The sequence below is a fragment of the Notolepis coatsorum genome (assembly GCF_963971535.1).
Source record: "Notolepis coatsorum genome assembly, chromosome: 7".
Taxonomy (NCBI): domain Eukaryota; kingdom Metazoa; phylum Chordata; class Actinopteri; order Aulopiformes; family Paralepididae; genus Notolepis; species Notolepis coatsorum.
The window spans coordinates 178,911,651-178,936,027 of NC_140171.1; the positions used below are offsets into that span (position 1 = coordinate 178,911,651).

Sequence of the window (24,377 nt, forward strand, 5' to 3'; positions counted from 1 at the left end):
GGCGGCTTTGATCTCCGGCAGTGGGCCAGCAGTGACCCTCAAGTACTTCGCAGCCTCTCCCCAGAGACAAAGGCAGCAAGCAGCGAGACCTGGATGGCGACCACCCCAGGTGAAGCACAGGAAATGACATTGGGCCTAGTCTGGCGCTTCAAAACAGACTCGCTCCATTACAAATACACACCCCTGACCACGGAGCAGGGAAGGTCGACCCCTCTACCGACCACCAGACGGAGCGTATACAGAACACTCGCAAGTCAATACGACCCGCTGGGGTGTATCCTACCTTACACCACTCGGGCGAAAATGATTGTACGAGAGCTGTGGGACAAGGAACAGGGCTGGGACGACCCCATACCCGACCACCTAGCTTCCACCTGGAGAGAGTGGGAGAGAGAACTCAACTCGCTCCAAAATGTGAACATACGCCGAAGCTACTTCCCACCCACAGTGCGGCTGGAGACGTGCCAGATGGACCTGCACGTCTTCAGCGACGCCTCAGAAGTGGCCTACGGTTCGGTGGCTTACTTGCGGGCCCGAGAGGAGGGAGGAGAAATACACACAGCCTTCATCCTGGCTCGCTCAAGGATAGCCCCCCGCAAGCAACAATCGATCCCGCGTCTAGAGCTCTGCGCAGCTCTGGTAGGCGCGCAACTCGCCACGTTAATCCAACGTGAACTCACCATCCCGGTGCAAAGAACAATCTTGTGGTCAGACTCCATGACCGTACTCACATGGATCCAGTCCGATTCTTGTAGACACAAGGTCTTCGTGGGAGTCAGAATCACAGAGATTCAAGACCTAGTAGGATCTGCGTGCTGGAGGTACGTGGACACGAAACAGAACCCAGCCGATGTCATCACACGGGGGATGTCCCTAGATGACCTCACACGTCACAATATCTACAGTGACGGTCCTGAGTTCCTCAAGCTCCCGGAGGAAGAGTGGCCTACCCCCACCCCTCGGGAGGCTAGTCAAGAGGAGGCAGAGATCAAGAAATCTATGTTCTGTGGGTTGACGCACACCCCAGTCCCCACTGACCCTAACATAGACGACTGCCTCACCTTTGAGAGTGCGCAGCTAAAGACATTCCTGTGGCACCACCCTGAGGTCCCCCCCACTACCGACATTAACGCAGCGAACTACGAAGCGGCAGAACTCCTTCTGCTACAGCGAGCCCAAAGAGACTCGTTCCCCGACGAGCTAGACTGCCTGCAGGGAACAAAGCCAATCCCGTCAGACAGCAGACTGCTCCACTTGGCCCCCGAGCGCGACACCCATGGCCTCATCAGGGTGGGTGGTCGTCTGAGACGGGCCCCGGACTTAACGGATGACGTCAAGTTTCCTATAGTCCTCAACAGCCGACACAAGGTCACTGAGCTCATCATAAAGAAATACGACGAGGATGTGCACCACGCTGGGGCAGAGAGAGTCTTTGCTGAGATCCGACGTCGCTATTGGATACTGAACGGAAGAGAAGCAGTACGTCGCTTCCAGCGGACTCGTCTAGACTGTCGCAAGTGGCGAGCACAGCCCAGTATACCCAGGATGGCCGAGCTGCCTCACTGTCACACCCAACCCGTGGCGAGGCTGATAGAGTTGCCGAGGCTCCATGACCCCCCTGATGACGATCATGACCCACTGACTTTGTAGATTGCCCTACTCCCCACAACAGACGTTGAGCAGTTGACTGGACTATTAATCTGTCTTCCTTTAACTAATTAGGTGCGGACTAATTAGGAGGCGGCTGTTGTGAAGGGCCAGATTAAACTGAGAATATCCCTTTATTGTTTGATATACTTTGTATATTATTTATATATATACACGGAATATCCCTTTACCTGCGTTCAGACCAGAGTAATATTCGCTCTCCTATTGGACAGCGCCCCCAGGCGCCAGCGCGCAAGCCCCCAACGGCAAGTTCAAAGACAACTGCAGGCATGTCGGAACATGCCCGGAGTCAGCGTAGTGAGAGAAACAGGGTGCTTTTTCAATGTATGTGATGTATAGATTGGGGGGAGTGACCACAGCTAAAACGGTGCCGGGTCAGAGAGGTCGAAGTGCATGCGGACGGTGGAAGACGGTGGTTCAGTAGAGCAGGGTGATTGTTGTGAGCCACACTGCCAGCGAGAGAATGTTTGTTGACATTCCTCATTAGAACATCTGAGATTAGAGTGTACTGGAGGCCCAGAGCGAGGGAGAGGGGTGACCTATTTAATGCAACAGTAGAGAAACGTTTTGAAGTGTGTGTAAAGGTTAAACGCAGTTGTCATGACAACACGTCGCATGACAACCAGAAGGCGGGGCCGTCATTGCGACGACGAACCTCTATAAGTCGAACGGTGTTTCCGGGTGTAAGGCAGACTAGAATCTGACTCAGACGATAATCTGACCGAGAGCGAGTAGGACTGAGATCACACAGAGGACTCTCTCTCTCCTCTTATCACGAGAGAGGGGGGGGGGGGGGGAGGAGGAAGAATGCCACGACATCATTAGCTTCGGCTAACACAAGGAGGGTTCAGGCTAACGACTAGGCCTGACCACTATTGGACTGAATAACAAAAGGACAATCTGAACACACCGAGAGATCATTAGAATAGACTCTTCAAGGACGATACAATTTGATAACATCTGATTACGAGGTTCTGTTTATAGCAATAAAACAACGCTTCTCCTCATAAGGTATCTCACAGTGTCGAAGTGTCGAATTCTTACGGAAGTGGAGAAGTATTATGGTTTATGGATTGCACTAACGGGGGAAGATAAGGATCTTATCTACCAGTATCGGAGACGTCAGGACCATTAAAAGTACACAACGCAGAGGAATTGGATGGAGGGCCGAACAGACGAGGACGTGATACTGGCCAGTTTGATCAGAATCTTACAGTAGTAATACGAGACAAGGACTGAGGTTGGGACTAGATATTCACTTAAGTATAAATACAGCGCAAGGTGCGCACACCGTGCTTAGTCGCTTAATTCAATTCAGTTACGTTCAGTACCTTACCCACCTTCACCACGAGTCAACGTGCAGTGAAGTGAGCAACCTTGCGTCTAACAGAGCATTGAGAACCGCGTGCGAATAGAATGGTAAAAGTGTCAGAGTTTAATGAAGTAACGTTGAGTTCGACTTAATCTAATGTGAAGTAAATAGTCGTTCAGTTATTGTATATCGTGCGGCCACAGTTCTTCCGTGTGTAGCATTACCCAGCGGTTCGTCGTGTCTTTAGCTAGTGTACTTAACCAGGCTGTGTGGCCTAAATACGTCGCCCACACCCGAGGAGTCCTAGGCGGAGAACCGTTGGACATGTACACAGGAGAATCGGCGTCGGCGATTGCAGAACCATTACTGGTTGGATTGTATTGATTTGGAACGTGGTATCCGGAGAAGAGCATCGTTGATTTCCACTATCGTTTGGGATTCAACCTCGTGAGGATTACAACTCGGGCCTGCCTCGTGGACGGGGCTGGCTAGCTGTCATCAATGCTGTCGGGCATTTGGATTACAACTATTGCTTTTGCTGCTGATCAAGGGAGTTTACAAGGACCGACTCCTGTACCTGGAGTCTCTTTATTCCTCATTGAATCAGACGGAGTAACCGAACATTCCTCTACCCTCCAGGCCTTACACCCCCGGAGGGAACCCATTGTCTCCAGTCGGTACCAGTGTTGCCCTATATAATTGCTACTATACGACAGGTGGTGTCAACTTAGACCCATCGTAGGATTCCTGCTATTCTTAGTGACTCATGCTCTTGACTGACTTTACGTATATTCTTCGCCATACAAGCGCGACCCTAATTTTCATTCTGTAACCTAACGTTGACTAATAATAATAAATTACCCTCAAATACTATTTCTGTGTCAATGCCGTGTTCTTGTGGGTGTTCACCATCTATATTTGATGTACTGTCTGGCCAGTAATTAAAGTACATAACTAGCAGTGGTTTAATCTATCACAATCTTTAATACAGTCAGGGTTTTGTAACCCCTCAGTTACACATAGGATATATTCATATTCTAGTGTTTACTGTAACCATATTTATTGTAATGTATAATATAACTGAGGGGGCAGACAGACCCTCACCTGCACCTCTGATCACACTGTTTACTTGCTCATACGCGTATATTCAGAGTTAATTATAATGATTGTTTACACTGCCTATTTTTTGTTTTCTAGTGTACTATAATTTGATTGCCTATATTTATGTCATCTACTATTACTATTATTACTATTATTACTATTACTATTGCCCATACCTCCCCTCCCCCATAGATTGATTGATTGAAAACTTTATTAACAGATTGCAGAATGGGTACAGTACAGTACAGTACAGCTCAATACACACAATTGTTAAGGGGATGCAGACCAGAGAAAGACTTTCATCTTGTTTACATCAGGGTCCCCCATTTTCAATTCATAGTGACATTTATGACATACAGATAGACAGTACTGTGTAAGAGAAAAAGAAATCATAAAAAATACATCTGAAGGGTAAGAAACTGTACATTGGAGGGGGTTGGGTGGGTGGGTGGGTGATTTGGACATTTACAGTGGCCAGTTTCTAATGGCAGCCACCCGTAGGTGCTCTTTGAGAGCGGTTTTGAAGGAGGCTATGATGCCTGAATTTCCCCAAGGGGATCAATAAAGGAATATCTTATCTTATCTTATACACACACACACACACACACACACACACACACACACACACACACACACACACACACACACACACACACAGGTGGACTGACATGGCCATCTCGGTGAGCTGCTCCTTGGTGAGGTTGAGCGGGTGGTTGTAGGCGGTGATGCCGTGCCGCTCCCGCGCCGCGCCGGGGGGCAGACTGGCTCGCAGCAGGCCGTTGTTCATCACGTTAACAAACGACGCCATGGCGTGCCAGCCCTTGTTGTTATACCACACCTGGCCACACGGGGGAGAGGGGGCCTTTAGAGACACACTGTACACAACACAGAAGGACTCGACAGAATGACAAAGAAACACACTTTTACCTTGACGTTGTTTCGACTGTTAAGACCACCTAAGAAATCCGGAAGGCGATTTAGGAGCTGATCCAAAGAGGTATTCTGTGATAAAGCAATAAAAAGAAACACAAAGTACTGTGTCATCTGTTTTGTATTGAAAAAAAATTATAATAAAGAAAGAAAAATGACAAAAAAAGAAAACAATTGAGTCTTTATAAAGTGAAGTGTCCTACTTGGGTGATGGGATAGCGCGCCCTGATGGACAGGACCGACTCCTCGATGTGCTGAATCTGGGGCACGGTCTGTGTGGCGCTGCCCCCTAGTGAGAAGCCACCGTATCTGCACGTCACATCAATAATACACGTTAGGATATTTTTTATGTGTGTACAATTATCTTTATTGAATTTTACCATATATACGGTATAAACATGATCTATAAATTTGACAGAAAATCCAATTAAACGACTAAAACCATCGCAAACGTATGGACACCGCAAACACGGGAACTCTCGAACCCCTGTCCCCGTCTTCCGGTCTCTCTGTGAGTCGATGAGTGTCAGTATGTCATTGTACAGACTGTTCTACCTCATGTTGGTTAGGAGCACCACTGAGGTCATGGGTCAGCTTCACACCGTCTTCTGTCCGACCTACAACGTCTAAAGTTTCTAAACCATGCCTGCTCTACTTCTTTGCTGCTTCTATTCTATTATTCTTTTTCTTTTTTGATTATCTTTTCCCCCCTCCTTCTTCTTTCTGATTTTTCTCCCATCCCACTGTTAGTCGTTATGCCAATTCCCAACCCCCTTCCTGGTTGTTGCGCACTTTCCCCTACTGTTGGTCCGAGAGGCCAGAGACTGTCACATGCTTTCCTCCGACGCATGTGCAGCCAGCCGGCAGCCAGCCTGGCCGCGCAGATTCTCACCGGGAGAGTGTAACGTGTGGGAGGCCGCACTACCTTTCTCCAGATCCTACCCTCGCTGTGCAGGCGCCCCGACCGAACTGTAGGGGTCGCTGTCCACAACGCCCAGGAGCCACCCACGGCTCCCCTCCCCCTAACTCAGCCAAACGAGTTAGTATAGCGATCAGCCCGAGCCAAGGCAATGCTGACTCTCCGGGAGTCGAGACCGCAGCCTTTTCTATTCTATTCTATTCATATATATCTCTATATAAAGCTCTATCTTTAATTTTTCAAAATGTTCAGTTGCTTTCAGCTCTATCTTTAATTTTTCAAAATGTTCAGTTGCTATTGCATGCACTCATCTGTGTTCCACTACACACATGAGTGCATGCTTACTAACTGTCCGTCTGCAACACTACTATCACCGACATCTAAGAAGGGAGATCCCCCCTTGAACGGCCCTTCTAAGGTTTCTCTCCTCCACACTGCCTGTGGAGCATTTTTCCCTATTGTTAGGTTTTAGTGAGTTTTTCCTTACCTTCGCGTGTTTGCATTCATTCATTTATTTGCATTTATTTTAAATTTGTTGGACCTTATGGTGTTCTTGTTTTATTCTTGACTTATTGTTATGTTTCTTCTTGACTTGTTTAAAGAAGACGTGTCCGGCCCATGCGGACATTAACGTGTGTTGTCGGGCCTTACAAATACATTTGATTTGATTTGATTTGATTATGCTTATTACAAGTATTGATTGTCCGCCCACTGCAACTATCTAACCCTGTCCCGGTCTCTCTGAGTGGATGTCTCGTGGTGACGGCCAAGGTGGTGCGATCTCCTCTCCTCTATCCCCATACTTCAAATGGACCCGAGCAGAATACACACATACATTCATCCAAACAGAACATGACTGATATTTTGAGCTCCGAGCCTTGATGTTTAGCCTTTATCTTATTTTCATACCAGTGCTCGTTTCTTTTGTTATTGTTGTTGTTAAAAAATTTCTTATGTACCTTAGTTGCTATTGCATGTACATATATGTTGTTGTTTTATTACATGTATATGTTCATACATACCAACTATTTGCCTGTTTTATTCTCCACCCATCCATCATCCATAGCAACACTGTATTATCACGTCCAGTTGGGGGATCAACTTTGAACAGCCCATCTGAGGTTTTCCTATTGCTAGGTTCTTAGTGAGTTGTTCCTCAGCTTCATCTGGGAGTGTCTGGGAGTGTCGCATATCTGGATTTTATGGTGTTTTTTTTGTTCTTGATTTATTGTGATGTTTCTTCTCGACTTGTTCAAGAAGACTTGTACAGCCCATGGGGGCATTACCTTGTGATTTCGGGCTTTACAAATACATTTGATTTGATTTTTGCATTTTGTTTGTATTTTGCACTTTAGTTTTGTATATTGTATATTTTGTATAGTGTTGAAAAGGGAATCGAAACAAGACGACCGGAAGAAAGAGAAATTATATATAATATATATATATTAGACAATACATTTCTATATGTTGCACCTAAAGGCCTCCCAACAGATTAGTATCTCATCACCAGATTAGTATTTATTAATATCAGTGCCTGTTCCTCAACTGGTTGGACAGCTGACATAGAGATCGGATACAGGATATTTTGTAGTATTTGTTTTTAATGAGTTATACATTTTGTTAACAAGTTAAATGCCAGAATGTGAGACTAACACCATTACTTGCCCGTCCACCGTTCGCTCACTTGTCCCTCAGACTGAAAGTTAAGAAAATGGTTTATATCCAAGGGAATCAGATGGATAGAGCACATGGCCAATTGACAAACAAACCGAACGTTCTAAACAAAGTCATGTGATCACGACGGTCATGTGATCACACGGGTCAGCCTTTTATTGGACGTCATTTTGAATTCCATGCCTGCTGACATTATGCTGTGAAAAGATGTTCTGGGGCTTCGAACCTGCGGGAATATTTCTTTCATTTTGGTCGTTTTGGCCTCGTTCCTTTCAAAGCATGTTTAAGAGCCAACCAAAGTGCTGTACAGTCAAAAGCATAAACATTCATAATACAAAAAGGCACAGCAGGACAAGACGACACAGCAGGACAAGACGGTACAATCAGACAATAAGACAGTACAGTAAGCCAACACATGGATAGAGTAGCACAAAGTACAATATAGCACACAGGACAATAGCGGGACACTAGACATGGGGTTATTTACTGAAGTACAATGAAGCGACCTGCAGGATAATGGAGCACAAAGGACCATGCGGCACAGGGGACAGAGGAGCACGAGAACAGATACAAGGAGGAAGGAGGGGGCAGGATGACATCTCATGGGAGTGTGTGAGGCAGGGTGTGGGAGAATCTGGGCTTATCGAAGGCTAGGGAGTAGAAGTGGGTTTTTAGTCGGGACTTAAATGTCTCCAGCGAGGGGACAGTTCTGATCTCCAGGGGGTAGCTGGTTCCACAGTTTGGGGGCCATGGCCTTGAAAGAGCGATCGCCTCTCTTTATGAGTCTGGTGCGGGGGGGGGGGGTTGGAGGATCTTAGTGACCTGGGTGCTGCGTAGGGGGTGATGATGAGCTCTGTGATATACAGGGGTGCTGCATCCGATAGTGCCTTAAAGGCCAGGAGGAGGATGTTGAAGTCTATTCTATATGGGAGCCAGTGTAGGGAGGCTAGGACTGGTGTGATGTGCTCTCTCTTTCTGGTGCCGGTGAGGAACCTAGCTGCGGAGTGTTGGACCATTTTGAGGCGGGACATGGCTCCCTGACTGATGCCGGCGTAGAGGGCATTGCAGTAGTCAAGGCGTGATGTGATGAATGCATGGATTACTCTTTCCAGGTCAATGGGGGAAGGGATTGTTATTATTTTTTTGATGTTACGGAGTTGGAAAAAGCTGGATTTTTACTACGGCATTTACCTGCCGATTGAATTTGAGCTCTGGGTTGAAGATTACGCCCAGGCTCTTGACGTGGGCCTTGAGGTGGGTGGAAAGTTGTCCTAGGCTGTTGGAGAGTGTTCACACCGGCCCAAACGAACCGCACCATGAGGGTAAACGCTCCAGGGTTCGATTCAACCCGACTGAACAAGGCAGGTGTCAAAGCACCCCGAAACATAACCCAACCGAGGAAAACCGCAACAAGAGGAACAAGTTCACTTTTGATTCGGACCATCTCAGACGACCGTAGGTGTGGAAGTCCCTTGGGGTTAGATATCGCTCCGTCATACAACACAACTCACCTGAATTCATTCACCCACTTCTTGGTCTTCAGGCTGTCAATGAAATAGAGATGAAACAGTGAATCGATGAGGGTCGAATATTTCTTAAGGAACATAAAGGTTTGAAATATAGCTGATATAACATTGCATTGTGTGGGGCACCTCTTCTTGAGGATCTGAGGGTAGGTCTTGACCAGGTAGTCTGAGATGTTGCGACCCGTCAGGTTCTGCAGGACGTCTCCGGTCAGCCTCTTGATCTGTGGGTCAAACATCTAGATGTCCATAGGTTTACGAAAACGCTAACTCTAAACGGAGAACATGCAAACTCCACACAGAAAGGCCAGGGACAACCTGGCAACCTAGTCCCCAAGCGGGAATCGAACCCAGGACCTTTTTGCTGTGTGGCGACAGTGTTAACCACTACACCACCATACCGCCTTTACTTTGGAGACCCCAGAGTATCTTTAATGGTGGGGTCAGCACTCTGTGTGTGTCTTCTTCCTCCTGACCTGTAGGGGGGGCACTCTGTGTGTGTGTGTGAATACTTTGCTGTTTTTCTGGACTTCCGTGATGCGTTTGGAACTTTAGCACACAATGTTATGATTACAGCTCTTGAGGAAATACATCTGCCCCAGGTTTATATTGACATTGTCAAACACGTGTATTGTGGTTCCTTTATACAGGTTATCTGTGGTAAACAGCTCACAGACCCCATCCCTCTCCAAGTTGGTGTTAAGACTGGTTGTCCGTGGAGCGCTGTTAATTTTGTTATAGCACTAAACCAGTGGTTGAAGTGGCTCTGTATGTGTGCCCCCGCTAATGTCATCTCCCCTAACCCCGCACAGGGGTATGCAGACGATGTACAGGTTGCCTCATATCATGCGGCTGAAATAAACACCATGCTCTCCAGAACCGACTCCTTTTTGGAGTGGTCTGGATTAGAGGTTGAGGATTCAAAATGTGCAGTGTTTTATGAAAGGCGGAGTCGGGGAAACCGTTGGTATCACTCAAGCACAGACACAATACCTGCATTCATAATTGGCAATAAACCCATTACAGTGAGTCTATTCACGTCATCAGACATACACATACCTGGGTCACAAGTTTAACGTGGCAGGTGAGTGGAAAGAACGGGTCGATGAAATCATCTCTGAATACACCAGCAGACTTGATTTAATTCATGCATCACCACTTCCACTCATCGTGAAACTTGAGGCAATCAGAGTAATGGCACTGGCCAAAGTACAACACCTGTTCTCCAATGTACACATTCCACGGAAATCACTACATGATTTGACTGATAAAACCTAGTGAGACAATGGACTGGCCTCAACATACAACACGCAACATTATATTTCACAGTAAACGTGAGGGTGGTCTGGGTGTTCCCAATTTTGAATGGGCATATATTGCTACACGGCTCTCCCATCTGTTGAATATGCTGAACAGTGAGGACCAGTATGTGAGAACGCTCGCCCGTTCTTCTCTTTTCTTGGACCTAAAAAGACGTAAGGTCCCCCTGGCGCGTGGTTCCGACCCTAACTTCCTAGGCTTCAAGAGAAAGCCGAATGGAAAGCTGGACAGTCGCTCTCCTGGCTGTGGTCGGTGTGTGGTCAGACTGGCCGGACCTTAATGACATGTGCTGCTGGGCTGATGTTACCCTGGAGTGGGTGGGGTCTAACTCTGAGGCAGTGGCTGTCTCAGAGAATATTATATCTGACCCTGTCATGTGGACATGAATAAACATTTCAAAAGTGTGTGTGTGTGTGTCTTCCTGACCTGTAGGGGGGGCAGTCTGTGTGTGTGTGCCTTCTTCCTCCTGACCTGTAGGGGGGGCAGTCTGTGTGTGTGTGTGTGTGTGTGTGTGTGTGTGTGTGTGTGTGTGTGTGTGTGTTTGTGTGTCTTCTTCCTCCTGACCTGTAGGGGGGGCAGTCCGCCGGCTCCTCGCAGACAGTCGGGCAGCATCCTGCGCACGTCCTGGGTGCTGCACTGGCAGTCGGGGGAGGGCCGCGCCCGGCTCCAGTTGCCCCGGCCGAAGACCTGCCAGGTGGCGTATGGGATCTGGGGCCGTGCGAACACATCGCCCGCCACGCCCTCACACCGGGGGGTCCTGGGGGTCCTGGAGGGAGAATGGCAGGGGTGGGCATCACCAGAGGATACGATACCATCACGATACTTGAGTCACGATACGATAGTATCGCGATACTAAATATATTGCGATATGCTGAGTATTGCGATATTAATATTGCGATATATTGCGATTTGTTACCTTTTTTTCAACTGCAAAGTAAAACTGTGTCAACATGTTTTATCTAATAAAATAAAGTTCAGTCTGTTCATCTCACTTCAATAATTTTTATTGCAGAACATGGTATTTTCTCAAGCAGACGGATGTCAACACTGTAGTCTGTGTTGCATGTACCTGACAAACTGAACTGTTTGTATTACAGTCATATTCCAACTTAACTGAATGCACATGTGTGTGGACTACTGGACTATTACAGGCATTGAAATGAACAATGCAACTTCCTTATACAAAAAAAAATACAATATATATATATATATATTTTTTTAATAAATAATTACATATCGATACTTGGCGTCCCTGTATCGATACAGTATCGCCACGCAAAGTAACGTGATACTACTACGTATCGATTTTTTCCCCCACCCCTAGAGAACGGTGTTGTGTTCAGTTCCCCTGGGGGCAATAGAAGCTGCTGTGTTCAGTTCCCCTGGGGGCAATAGAAGCTGTTGTGTTCAGTTCCCCTGGGGGCAATAGAAGCTGTTGTGTTCAGTTCCCCTGGGGGCAATAGAAGCTGTTGTGTTCAGTTCCCCTGGGGGCAATAGAAGCTGTTGTGTTCAGTTCCCCTGGGGGCAATAGAAGCTGCTGTGTTCAGTTCCCCTGGGGGCAATAGAAGCTGCTGTGTTCAGTTCCCCTGGGGGCAATAGAAGCTGGTTTCTTCAGTTCCCCTGGGGGCAATAGAAGCTGTTGTGTTCAGTTCCCCTGGGGGCAATAGAAGCTGGTTTCTTCAGTTCACCTGGGGGCAATAGAAGCTGGTGTGTTCAGTTCCCCTGGGGGCAATAGAAGCGGCTGTGTTCAGTTCCCCTGGGGGCAATAGAAGCGGCTGTGTTCAGTTCCCCTGGGGGCAATAGAAGCTGTTGTGTTCAGTTCCCCTGGGGGCAATAGAAGCTGTTGTGTTCAGTTCCCCTGGGGGCAATAGAAGCTGCTGTGTTCAGTTCCCCTGGGGGCAATAGAAGCTGCTGTGTTCAGTTCCCCTGGGGGCAATAGAAGCTGGTTTCTTCAGTTCCCCTGGGGGCAATAGAAGCTGGTGTGTTCAGTTCCCCTGGGGGCAATAGAAGCTGCTGTGTTCAGTTCCCCTGGGGGCAATAGAAGCTGCTGTGTTCAGTTCCCCTGGGGGCAATAGAAGCTGGTTTCTTCAGTTCCCCTGGGGGCAATAGAAGCGGCTGTGTTCAGTTCCCCTGGGGGCAATAGAAGCGGCTGTGTTCAGTTCCCCTGGGGGCAATAGAAGCTGCTGTGTTCAGTTCCCCTGGGGGCAATAGAAGCTGCTGTGTTCAGTTCCCCTGGGGGCAATAGAAGCTGGTTTCTTCAGTTCCCCTGGGGGCAATAGAAGCTGGTGTGTTCAGTTCCCCTGGGGGCAATAGAAGCTGCTGTGTTCAGTTCCCCTGGGGGCAATAGAAGCTGGTTTCTTCAGTTCCCCTGGGGGCAATAGAAGCTGCTGTGTTCAGTTCCCCTGGGGGCAATAGAAGCTGGTTTCTTCAGTTCCCCTGGGGGCAATAGAAGCTGCTGTGTTCAGTTCCCCTGGGGGCAATAGAAGCTGCTGTGTTCAGTTCCCCTGGGGGCAATAGAAGCTGGTTTCTTCAGTTCCCCTGGGGGCAATAGAAGCTGGTTTCTTCAGTTCCCCTGGGGGCAATAGAAGCTGGTTTCTTCAGTTCCCCTGGGGGCAATAGAAGCTGGTTTCTTCAGTTCCCCTGGGGGCAATAGAAGCTGGTTTCTTCAGTTCCCCTGGGGGCAATAGAAGCGGCTGTGTTCAGTTCCCCTGGGGGCAATAGAAGCTGGTGTGTTCAGTTCCCCTGGGGGCAATAGAAGCGGCTGTGTTCAGTTCCCCTGGGGGCAATAGAAGCTGGTGTGTTCAGTTCCCCTGGGGGCAATAGAAGCTGAATGACGGGGGTAGAAATAAAACTGTCAGGATGACTTTGAAAGCTATGTATGTTATGTATCGAATCCGGCTGTCAGCGTTGCCTCCGGCTTGGGCCGGCCGTCATACTGGCTCGATTGGCAGAGTCAGCGGGAGGGAAGCCGGTGGGGTGGTATTCTGGTCGTTGTAAACAGCGACTCCTACAGGTCGGTCAGGGCGCCTGCACAGGTGCACACTCGCCTGCAATGAGAGTCCGCGCTGCCAGGTGAAAAGAGGCTGCTGGCTGTCTCCTATGTCTCGGAGGAAGCATCTGATAGACTTCAGGGCTCCTTAGACCGACCAGTGGGGGGCACATGCGAGCAACGACCAGGAAGGGGAGGGGGGAATTGGCATAACGACTAAATTGGGACGGGAGAAAAACACAGAAAAAAGCTATGTATGTTATGTGTATTTCTCTCTCTCTCTCTCTCTCTCTCTCTCTCTCTCTCTCTCTCTCTCTCTCTCTCTCTCTCTCTCTCTCTCTCTCTCTCTCTCGTGTCTTACGTGTTGTTGTCCTCCTCCTTCTCCATGCACCTGGTTCCAAAGCCTGGTCGGTCCAACAGCGCCCCCAGCAGGGTCTCCATGGCAGGGTTCCCCGGGGCGTCGTTGCTACAAACACAAAACCACAGAAGAAGTGGGTCACCGTGTTGTAACAGAGTAGATGAGAGGCCTTTGAGAGGTGAGTGTGACCAATGTGTTGAGCGAATGGGAGGGCACACGTAATAACTAACACCTGTCAAATATGATGGCCTAAATGAGTCGCTGTGAAGAAGGACTCTTAAGTCTTGAAGAGAATAGTGTAATGGTCCTCATTCTCGAACATATTCGTAAGTACCTAATATTTTGGTAAAAATTTTGTACCAACAAATTTACTAAAGTGTTAATATTTTTTTTTAATCTACTTTATTCCCCCATTTTTTCCGTATTTTTGCTCCCATCCCAATTTAGTCGTTATGCCAATTCCCTTCCTGGTCGTTGCACGCTTTTGCCCCCTACTGTTGGCCTAGGGAGGGAGAAGACTACCACATGTCTCCTCCGATACATGTGGAGTCAGCCATCCGCTTCTTTTCACCCGACAGCGAGGACTCTCACTGGGGGAGTGTAACGCGTGGGAGATCCCCTCCCTGCTGAACAGGCGCCCCGACCGACCAGTAGGAGTCGCTGTTTACAACGACCAGGACTCATACCCCACCGGCTTCCCACCCGCTAACACTGCCAATTGTGTTCGTAGGAACGACTGACCAAGCCGGAGGTACCGCTGACAGCTGGATCCCAGTGTCTCTGAGCTGGTAGGCGAGCGCTTAGTCCGCTGCGCTACCCAGCCGCGCCAATTTTTTTTGTTAATTTTCTATACTGACACTGGGCTGGCCCAATCACATCTCTTACTAAGCCCCACCCCCTCCCTCTCTGTCCTCTCTGTCCTCTCATTAGGAACGGTTGGTCTGCTCCGTCCTCGAGAGCGATAGCCCCCCCCCCACTCGCCCCTCTGGCCTGCTTTCACACTACAACCTCGTTTCATTCCCAAGCACAAGAGGAGAGCAACACTGCAATACAGCAGGTGGCGTATGCACCTAGTTGGTTGGCTATAGCTGCCGTTTCAACCCTTCTTGCTCTCGATTAAAGCATTTCGGGATAGAATGACGTGCTTTACCGGCAGCGCTATCATCTCTGTGTGCTGACGTATGGCTCTGTGGGACTAATTAATTTCGCCGCGGGGGGGCATAATCCCACGGGATAATGCATTGGGAACTTGTTTCGCATGACAAGACATACCCCCGTGAATATTATTGCACGGATCGGAATACGGGCGCGCACGTGGGAGCGTGCACGATGATATTTTGCAGCAGGTTGTGACAGTGATATTTGCGAGTGCTCTTCTTGACTGTGAGAAGTGAAGAGAGCCTTAACACATTCAGGGCCATTGGGATTGGACTATGAGGCCAGCTTTTCATTACAAGTTTTCACTGTGCGTGAGGTTGTTTGTAGTGCTAAATCTATATTTTATATTATTGCTACGTGTCCATTGTCATTGTCAATTGACAGTATAAACCTTCCCTTCAATATGCCATAAAGAAAACAAATTTTCATCAATACGTTTCCGTTGTATAGCGTTGTGAATATGAACTATATACCGGAATGGTCTGGGGTAATTCCTGCAAGGCTAGTTATAGGGCACTAAGCTAATAACGTTAAATCGATTGGCTTTTCGGCCATACACAAGCTAGAGTTAAAAATCAAAATGCATATGATCGGTATCATGTTCCACCATGAATGCATGAAAGGGGGGGGCGGGGAAGTCGTTTCTGATTATTGATTACCAATAACGGCATTCATTATTGCAACATCATACGCTGACCGGGTGGATGGCTATGAGAACAAGGCCCGATCAGACTGAAATTGACGTCAAATCGCTCTTACCTGTGGGCGGTTGGATTCCAAAAAGAATTTCCCAGTTATTTGATCCCCATCTGGTAGATCGATATGTCCATTGGCTGATGCTATATTCCTTTACTGCATACTGACTTCGGCGTCGCAAAAAGTATTCCAGGCGATCTGGTGAAGCCATAGCTTTAGGCTAACAGAAAAGCTAACCCGGAGCGAAAAAATAAATGACACCCGGTCTGTAACAGGGGAAACGGCATTCTCGAGACAGCGCCAATACCAGGATCTGGCCGGTACTGCACTTTAGGAGTCCCAATATGCCTTTTCCAGCCAAAATACAGCTCCGTGACAACATCCGGGATATTAAAATGGAATAAAAACAAAAACAAGCTTATCACGTATATATACGTGGTTGGCCGCGAATCGGTTAAGGTAGAATAGAATAGAATAGAAATACTTTTGTTATCCAGAGGGAAATTTTACACTGCAAATCGCTCAACATTAAACATTTAGACAGAACAAGTCACAAATAAGAATAACAAAACAAATCAAATTGCCTAAGAATAAGAATAGAATAAAATTGAATAAAAATGGAATCGAATATACAGTAAATAAATACAGTAAAAATATACTGAAGTCTACAGTATGCGTAATATTGCACAGTGCTGTTTCAAAAACCAGGAAGTCCAGGAAGATGGTAACTGTCACTCTGTGCTCAGTGATGCAGTGAGGCACAGTGATGCATTGTAAAGTCTGATGGCTGTTGGAATGAAGGACTTCCTGTGCCATTCAGTGCTGCATTTAGGTAGTGTGAGCCTAGCACTGAACATGCTCCTCCTGTCAGCCAAGTCTGTGTATAGTGGGTGGGAGGGGTTTTCCCTGATGGCCTGGAGCTTAACAAGGCTCCTCCTCTCCGCCACCCTCGCTAGGGAGTCCAGCTCCACCCCAACCACGCTGCTGGCCTTCCTGACCAGCTTATCCAGCCTGTTTGTGTCCCCTGCTCTCAGTCCGCTGCTCCAGCAGGTCACAGTGTACAAGAAGGCGCCCGCCACCACCGACTCATAGAACATCCTCAACATCCTTGTACAGACATTGAAGGATCTCAGCCTTCTGAGGAAGTAGTCGGCTCTGGCCCTTCTTGTACAGTGCCTCTGCGTGTTTTGACCCATTCAGTTTGTTGTCGATGTGCACACCAAGGTATTTGTACTCCTCAACCATGTCCACATCGACTCCCCTGATGGAAACGGGGGTCACAGGTGCACTCCTCCTCCTCCCCAGCTCCACCACCAGTTCCCTGGTCTTCGCCACATTTAGCTGCAGGTGGTTTTTATCGCACCATGTGACAAAGTCCACTACCAGTTCCCGGTATTCCCTCTCATCACCGTCCTTTATACATCCCACTATCGCAGAGTCATCAGAAAACTTCTGAAGGTGGCAGGACTCTGACCGATAGTGGAAGTCGTTGGTGTAGACGGTGAAGAGGAAGGGAGAGAGGACTGTCCCCTGCGGGGCCCCGGTGTTGCTGACCAGTCTGTCTGACACACAGCTCCGTAGGCGCACGTACTGTGGTCTGCCCGTCAGATAGTCAACAACCCAGGACACCAGGGGGGCCTCTACCTGCATCGCCTCCTACTTCTCACCCAGCAGCCCAGGCCTTATGGTATCAAAAGCACTGGAGAAGTCAAAGAACATGACTCTCACAGTGCTCCCCGGCTTGTCTAGGTGAGTGTAGGCTCGGTTCAGCAGGTAGATGACAGCATCCTCTACCCCCAGTCGGGGCTGGTAGGCGAACTGGAGTGGGTCTAGGTGGGGTTTGGTCACCGGGCGGAGTTGCTCCAGGACTAACCTCTCCATGGTCTTCATTATGTGAGAGGTTAGAGCCACCGGCCTGTAGTCCTTGGACGTGCTGGGACGCGGGCACTTAGGGACAGGGACCACACAGGAGGTGTTCCACAGTGTCGGGACTCTCTGCAGCCTCAGGCTCATATTGAATATGAACTGGAGCACATCACACAGCTGAGAGGCACAGGTTTTGACTACCTTTGGGCTCACCCCATCAGGACTAGATATAATGTGCCCTCTCAATACCACCTTAACTAAGTTGGCTGCTGTCGAGGGAGAGAGAGAGAGACATAAGCGCTCGGCTGAAATGCAACAGACTACAATCCCAAACGGACCTAAATAATATTTTAAAATTGAAGTATGAATACAACTCTATTCTGGGCAAGCAGGTTAGCACCAACAGAACCTCTTGTTACAGCAAGCCTCTTCCGTGTTTTGGTACAGGTTGTTTGCACATCTGCGATCGTTCTGTCGTCTGCGACGCTGACTCGCACCCAAAACCACCTTTTCAAGTGGTCCCGGCATGGGGCGAATCAGCGTCCCCGGTGGCAGAGCGGAGCATTCTCATCACACTTATTTTGGGGCACTCGTGCTCGGATTCGACCCAGGATGGCTACTGAGAAAGCCCTCGGTTTCTCGTGTCAGATCAGATGCCTGGTTTGGAAACAGCACGGCCCAGGACAGGAAGGCCCTACAGAGAGTGGTGTGCTCAGCAGAGCGTACTACGGGTATTGCACTACCACCCCTGCAGGTTCTATACAACAAGAGGTGCAAATCCAGAGCCTGCAGAATAATGAAAGACCCCCACCACCCCAACAACAGCCTGTTCATGCTGCTGTGGTCAGGCAAGCGCCTACGGTCACATGCTGCGAGAACAGAGAGACTCAGGCTCAGCTTCTTCCCCCAGGCCATCAGAACATTGAACACTGAACTCTCCACACACACACACACACACACACACACACACACACACACACACACACACACACACACACACACACACACACACACACACACACACACACACACACACACACACACACACACACACACACACACACACACACACATTCTGCACTCTCTCACACACAAACACACCACAGGTCACTTTAAACACATAAGAAAAGGTCACTTTAAAGGAAAGAAAAAAGGTCACTTTAAAGAAAAAAGAAAACATAACTGTATAGTATAGGTAGTATAGCATAGTGACAGAGTATAACTGTATAATGTATAGTAGTGTACATAGGACTCATTACCTTTTAATTTATAAGCTTAGCATTGTATTGTATTTTATCTTAGTACTTTTATCATGTCTATTTTATTATCTATTCTATTTTATTCTATTATTATTTGTATTTTAAAAACACGGGCGCACACCGGTCTGTCCGACTTACGACTGCCTTTTTGAGTTCGTAAATCCTACAACGAATATACAGAATGAAGCCGTTCGAGAATGCTGAATAGGTACGTAAATCGAGTTACGAAGGAATTCCTTGGTAACTTTTTACTCTGCCCGTACCCCCTCCCCCATGCTGCTATGATGCCTGAATTTCCCCAAGGGGATCAATAAATCTTATCTTATCTTATCTTATATTAGGGCACAATGGAGCAACTTCACAGAGAAGAAGACATGCTACTGAAGTAAGCATGGCATCTTAGATTTCTTTACATTTACATGTAACATGTAATTTACATGTAACCTAGGATGGCTTAGAGTAGACGACAGCAGTAGTACAGCAACTTGCAATGGGCCTGGTCTACAAGATACACTACGCGACCAAGGTACCCATGTACATGTCAAAATACTTCCCAAAGGTCAGTGAATACCACGATCACAACACCAGAGGGAGCTCCACAAATCATGTTAAACCCAGATTCGGCTCAAATAAGGGACTAAACACGTTTCGCAATTATGCCACATCAATGTGGAACGCCCTACCCAAAGCTGTAAAGGAATGTGGATCACTACCCACTTTCAAAACCTCTCTCAAGGGACACCTACGGGAGACTGCAATTCAACACTGGCCCCTGTAAATATCCTAACCCAACCCCCTCCAATGTACAGTCATTTACCTAGTATGGTTTTGTCAATAGTCCAATGTACAATTTTGTTTGTTTGTACAGTGTCCCCCCCCCCCCCCTCAATGTACAGTTTTGCTTGTATATACAGTGTGCCCCCCCCCCAACCACCTCCAATGTAGATTACCCAGTATGGTTGTCAATATCCCAGTGTACCCAACCCCCCCCACCCAACCTCCTCCAATGTACAGTTTCTACGTCAAATGTATATACTCCCTTTTCCTGACTCCTTCTGTATCACAAACAGTACTGTATTTGCAAATCTGGTATGTCATAAATGTATAGTTCAAGTTCAAGTTCAAGTTCTTTAATAGTTGTCATACAGAAGTACAGAATACTTTCATATAAAATGCTTCTTACTGTTACGCTCCAGAGACTGTGCTAGACAAGATAGTATCAAATAACATAATAACATAATATAGCATGAATTTAGAAGAAGAAAATGAGGTCACAGTGTTCGGTATAGACATATGTACAATGTTCTGAGTTACCATATAATATACAATACACAATACTATGCAGTGTACTAATGTACAGTACTATCTAGTGCAAAGCAGAAATGGGATGAGGTACAATTTTAGGTACAATTTACAGTAAGGTGTACGAGTTGTAGTGCAATCCTTCATCCATAAATATAAAGTGTGGGGAGTGGGTGCTACAGTGTGTTTGTTTAAAGTGGGTGTGTGCTATAAAGTGTGTGGAGTGGGTGCTACAGTGTGTTTGTTTAAAGTGAGTGTGTGCGTGTGGATGTGTGTGCTATGTGCGTTTGGTGGTTGTTGTTGTGTAGTGTTCATTCATTGTTCGTTTAGCAGCCTGATGGCCTGGGGATAGAAGCTACTTCTGAGTCTTTCTGTGCTCGCCTTGAGACTCCTGTATCGCTTGCCTGACCGCAGCAGTTCGAAGAGGCAGTTGTTCGGGTGACTGGAGTCTTTAATGATTCTCTTAGCCTTGCCCTTGCAACGCTTGTAGTAAATGTTCTGGAGGGTGGGGAGCCCCCCTCCAATTGTGCGTTCGGCTGAACGTGTCACTCTTTGTAGTCTGCTTTGGTCTTTTGCAGTGCTATTCCCAAACCAGGAGGTGATGTTGCCGGTCAAGATGCTCTCTATTGTACATGAGTAGAAGTTCTTAAGGATCTTCTGGCTGACTTGGAACTTCCTTAGGCGCCTGAGGAAGTAGAGGCGTTGTCGTGCCTTCTTCACCACACTGTTAATGTGTGTGGTCCATGTCAAGTCCTCGGATATGTAGGCTCCGAGGTACTTGAAGCTGTTGACTCTCTCTATAGATGTAGCAGTACTGACTATCTGTATGTCATGTATGTCATATATGTCCTGATGAATTGAAAATGGGGGACCCTGATGTAAACAAGACGAAAGTCTTTCTCTGGTCTGCATCCCCTTAACAATTGTGTGTATTGAGCTGTACTGTATTGTACCCATTCTGCAATCTGTTAATAAAGTTTTCAATCAATCAATCAATTTACAGTAGCTGACGCTTTCTGTACAACAAGTCAGCAAGAAGGGTACTCCAACTTGAGTGCTACAGACTTGAGTGCATAATCATAGTGTCAAAGAGACAAGAACAAACTGCAAGGTGTTGTCAACCTTAGCTACAAAAGTTATCGGCAAAACACAAAGATCCCTAGTACAGTTTAACAGTGTTCAAGAAAGCACATAAGATAATTAGCGACTCCACACATGTCCTTCATGTGTGTTTTGACCTGTTGCCGTCAGGAAAGCGCTTTAGACAGCCTGCCTGTAAAACAAACAGAAGGACGTTTGGTTTTGTTCCAGAGGCCATTCGACTGGTGAATGGCCACAGTGCAAGGAATGGTCAGTTCACTAATATGCACCCTTTGACCCCTTGATTTAAAAATTTTTTTTTACGAAAGTGCACTTTTTTTTTGTACTGACCGAATTTATTTATTAGACTTGACAGATCAACAATATAAGGATCCTGTTCCAACAGTGTCATGTCTCTTGTGCTTTAACAGTGTCATGTATGTCTCTTGTTCTGTCTCGGATGTGTAGAAGTGCAGCCGTTTGCCGTATTCATGCCTTAAATTGCCCCTTGCGGGACTAATAACGTTTTTTTAATTGAATAGTAGGTAATAATATAGGCAAGGTAGATTCCTTAGTAGCAGAGTGCACACTCGTAAGACAGTACAGAGGTTAGTCGTTTTAATTAATCAAATACTGTGATTCTGTGGGTATTTGAGATGTTTATACTATAGTATCATTTCAGATACACTGAAGCAGTGGACACCTGTGACGGGGTCCTTTTTCTCTCCCCTCCAAACTCCCACAAATGATGGCGTAGTCGGAATAAAAGGTGTTGATGTTGCTTTTATTGCCCAGCCTCCAAGGTGCAGAAGGTGGCGTTCAAAACAAGTGACATAATCAAACTAACAAAATACTCTATATACTACCTGGTCTATCAGATGTGTTCCACAATAACGTCATCACGACAGACTGAGACAACACTGACTGCGCGGCGCCTCCCTAGTTACTCATTTTGAAACCGTTATCTGGTGAAGCCCCGACACAGAGACACACAGACTAACAGACACAGCGCTTCCCTCAGTCACCTTCACTGTCACTGATGCAGGGCAAGAACCCACTTCCTTGGGCACGCAGCCCTCATGAACACCTGGACTCCTCCCCCTCCACAGGTGCCACGCATAATTAATCAACAAGACTAAAACAGGTGCTACACATCAATTAATTAACCGTTTCCTATGCACTCATTCAGTGCCAGCTATTAGCCTTGGCCTTGTAGCTAACGTACCAGGTTTCCATTACATATTTTCACTGTGCGTCACTATGTTTGTAGAGCTATATCTATATTCTATATTATAGCTATGGGGACAATACTATGGTCATATGGTGACTTTCTTCCGTCCAAGATGCAAAAAAGAGATCATTTTTTCATGCATACGTTCGCGTGTTATCCCGTGGTGAATATAAGTATAATTTCAGAGTGATCCGGGATAATTCCCGAAAGGCTGAGTTATAGAGCGCAACGTGAATTCTACTATAAGTGTTGGCGTTTCTTGCCTGGACACGCTACTATTTCCAAATCAAATGTATATAATGGGTATTATGTTTCATCATGAATGCATGAAAGGGGGGGGGGGGGGTCGTTTCTGATGCTTTGATTGCCAGTAACGACATTCGTATTGAACACTAAAAACGCTGATCAGCTGGATCGGTATCAAAACATTGTGGGATCAAGCTGAAATTGATGTCAGATAGTCCTTACCTGTGGTCGGGGGTAATCCAAAAAGAATATTCCAATTGTCTGATTGCGATTTCCAGTATTGGTGTCCATCTGGTCCCGGACATAATTTGGCACAACTTATGGATCGAATGTGCCAGATGCCTTTCGAAGTGGTCGGATGAAGGGACTTACTCGGCTCCGTCTAAATATATCGCCCGGAGACATTAGTGTAACACAGAGTTAGATATAAGGTTTCAAAGGGGGGGGCGACATTGCCATCTGGCAGGATGCAGCCGGTATTGCACTTTGGCGATCTCAAAATCCTTTCATATGGCAACACTGAGGTGAGTGGATGAATAATGAATACAAAAAATATCGAATAAAAGAAAAAACGATATCTCAGGTCTGGCAATTAAAGAGTTAACATACCAAATAACCAGCAACACCAATACCCCCCACAACAACCCAATAAATAAATACATAAATATAACCCAATAAATAAATATATGTATATGAATGTATATGAATGTATGATAATATGTATGAATGCATGTATGATAAGATTAATGAATGTATGTATGCATGTTTGATAATGTATATGTAGGTATATATGATAATGAGTGAATGTATGTATGTATGATAAGATGAATGTATGTATGTATGATAAGATGAATGTATGTATGTGTAGAAATCGTCGGAAAGGAGAGACGCACAATTTCTATCTTGCAACCACACCAAGTAAGTAGTGTGTCATTTATTATCTTCTTAGCACAAGTGACAGCTGTCAGATCTATGCCGCGCTAAACTCTGACAGCTCCGCGTCACCAAAAACATTTTATGAATGACATTCCACCAGCGCGTCTTCTCTAAGCCCAACCCCCAACCAACCTCATTAAAGTGACAGTGCCCCATCAATACATCAAAACAATCTAATGGTGAATTATGTCCATAGCACCCACTACATACGTCCCCCCAGAATTCATCATAACAAAAGAAGTCAATGAACAGGAGGGCGGAGAACCCTGCCATAACGGCTCCGCCTGACCCCTGTAGCGGCCGGCACCGCTGTAGGGAAAACCTTAAGGGCCCTACGGCCACTCGGGCACAGGATAGGTGGCGAGGGGGTCTCGTGGGCCTTACTCGGAAGACTGGGCAAGGTAGGGGGTCGTCCCCGCCGTGGGGGCTGGGCCAGTCCAACAGGTTTGCCCAAGTCCACATGAGCCGGTTTAAGGCGGTCTATGGAAATGTGTTCCAGCTTCCCGCCCATGTCCACCACAAAGTACTTGTCTCCAGCCTCCTGGACACGGAACGGACCGTCGTATGGAGGTTTCAAGGGGTCCCGGTGGGCATCGTGACGGATGAAAACATATTCCGCTGACTGCAGACTTGTAGGGACGTGCGACCGGGGAAGGCCGTGCTGTGAGGTGGGGACCGGCGTGAATACCTTAGCCTTCTCCAGAAGTGCTGTCCGCTGCTGGGCTGCACACCAGGGGGCAGTAATGTTAGGGATGAAATCCCCTGGCACCCGCAGAGGCTGACCGTAAACCAGCTCAGCCGAGGAGGTC

The 24,377-nt window shown here is 47.1% G+C and overlaps 1 protein-coding gene across 1 annotated transcript in view; it reads right to left on the bottom strand.

The window, feature by feature from the left end:
* abca7 (ATP-binding cassette, sub-family A (ABC1), member 7) overlaps positions 1-24,377 on the bottom strand; it is a gene marked incomplete at its 3' end in the record, with an annotated part of 264,520 nt that overhangs the window by 60,776 nt on the left and 179,367 nt on the right. The window contains 7 exon segments of the mRNA XM_084318477.1: positions 4,750-4,919; positions 5,009-5,083; positions 5,215-5,320; positions 9,116-9,148; positions 9,257-9,351; positions 11,012-11,213; positions 13,798-13,902. Of these exon segments, the coding sequence (XP_084174603.1) occupies positions 4,750-4,919; positions 5,009-5,083; positions 5,215-5,320; positions 9,116-9,148; positions 9,257-9,351; positions 11,012-11,213; positions 13,798-13,902 (786 nt within the window).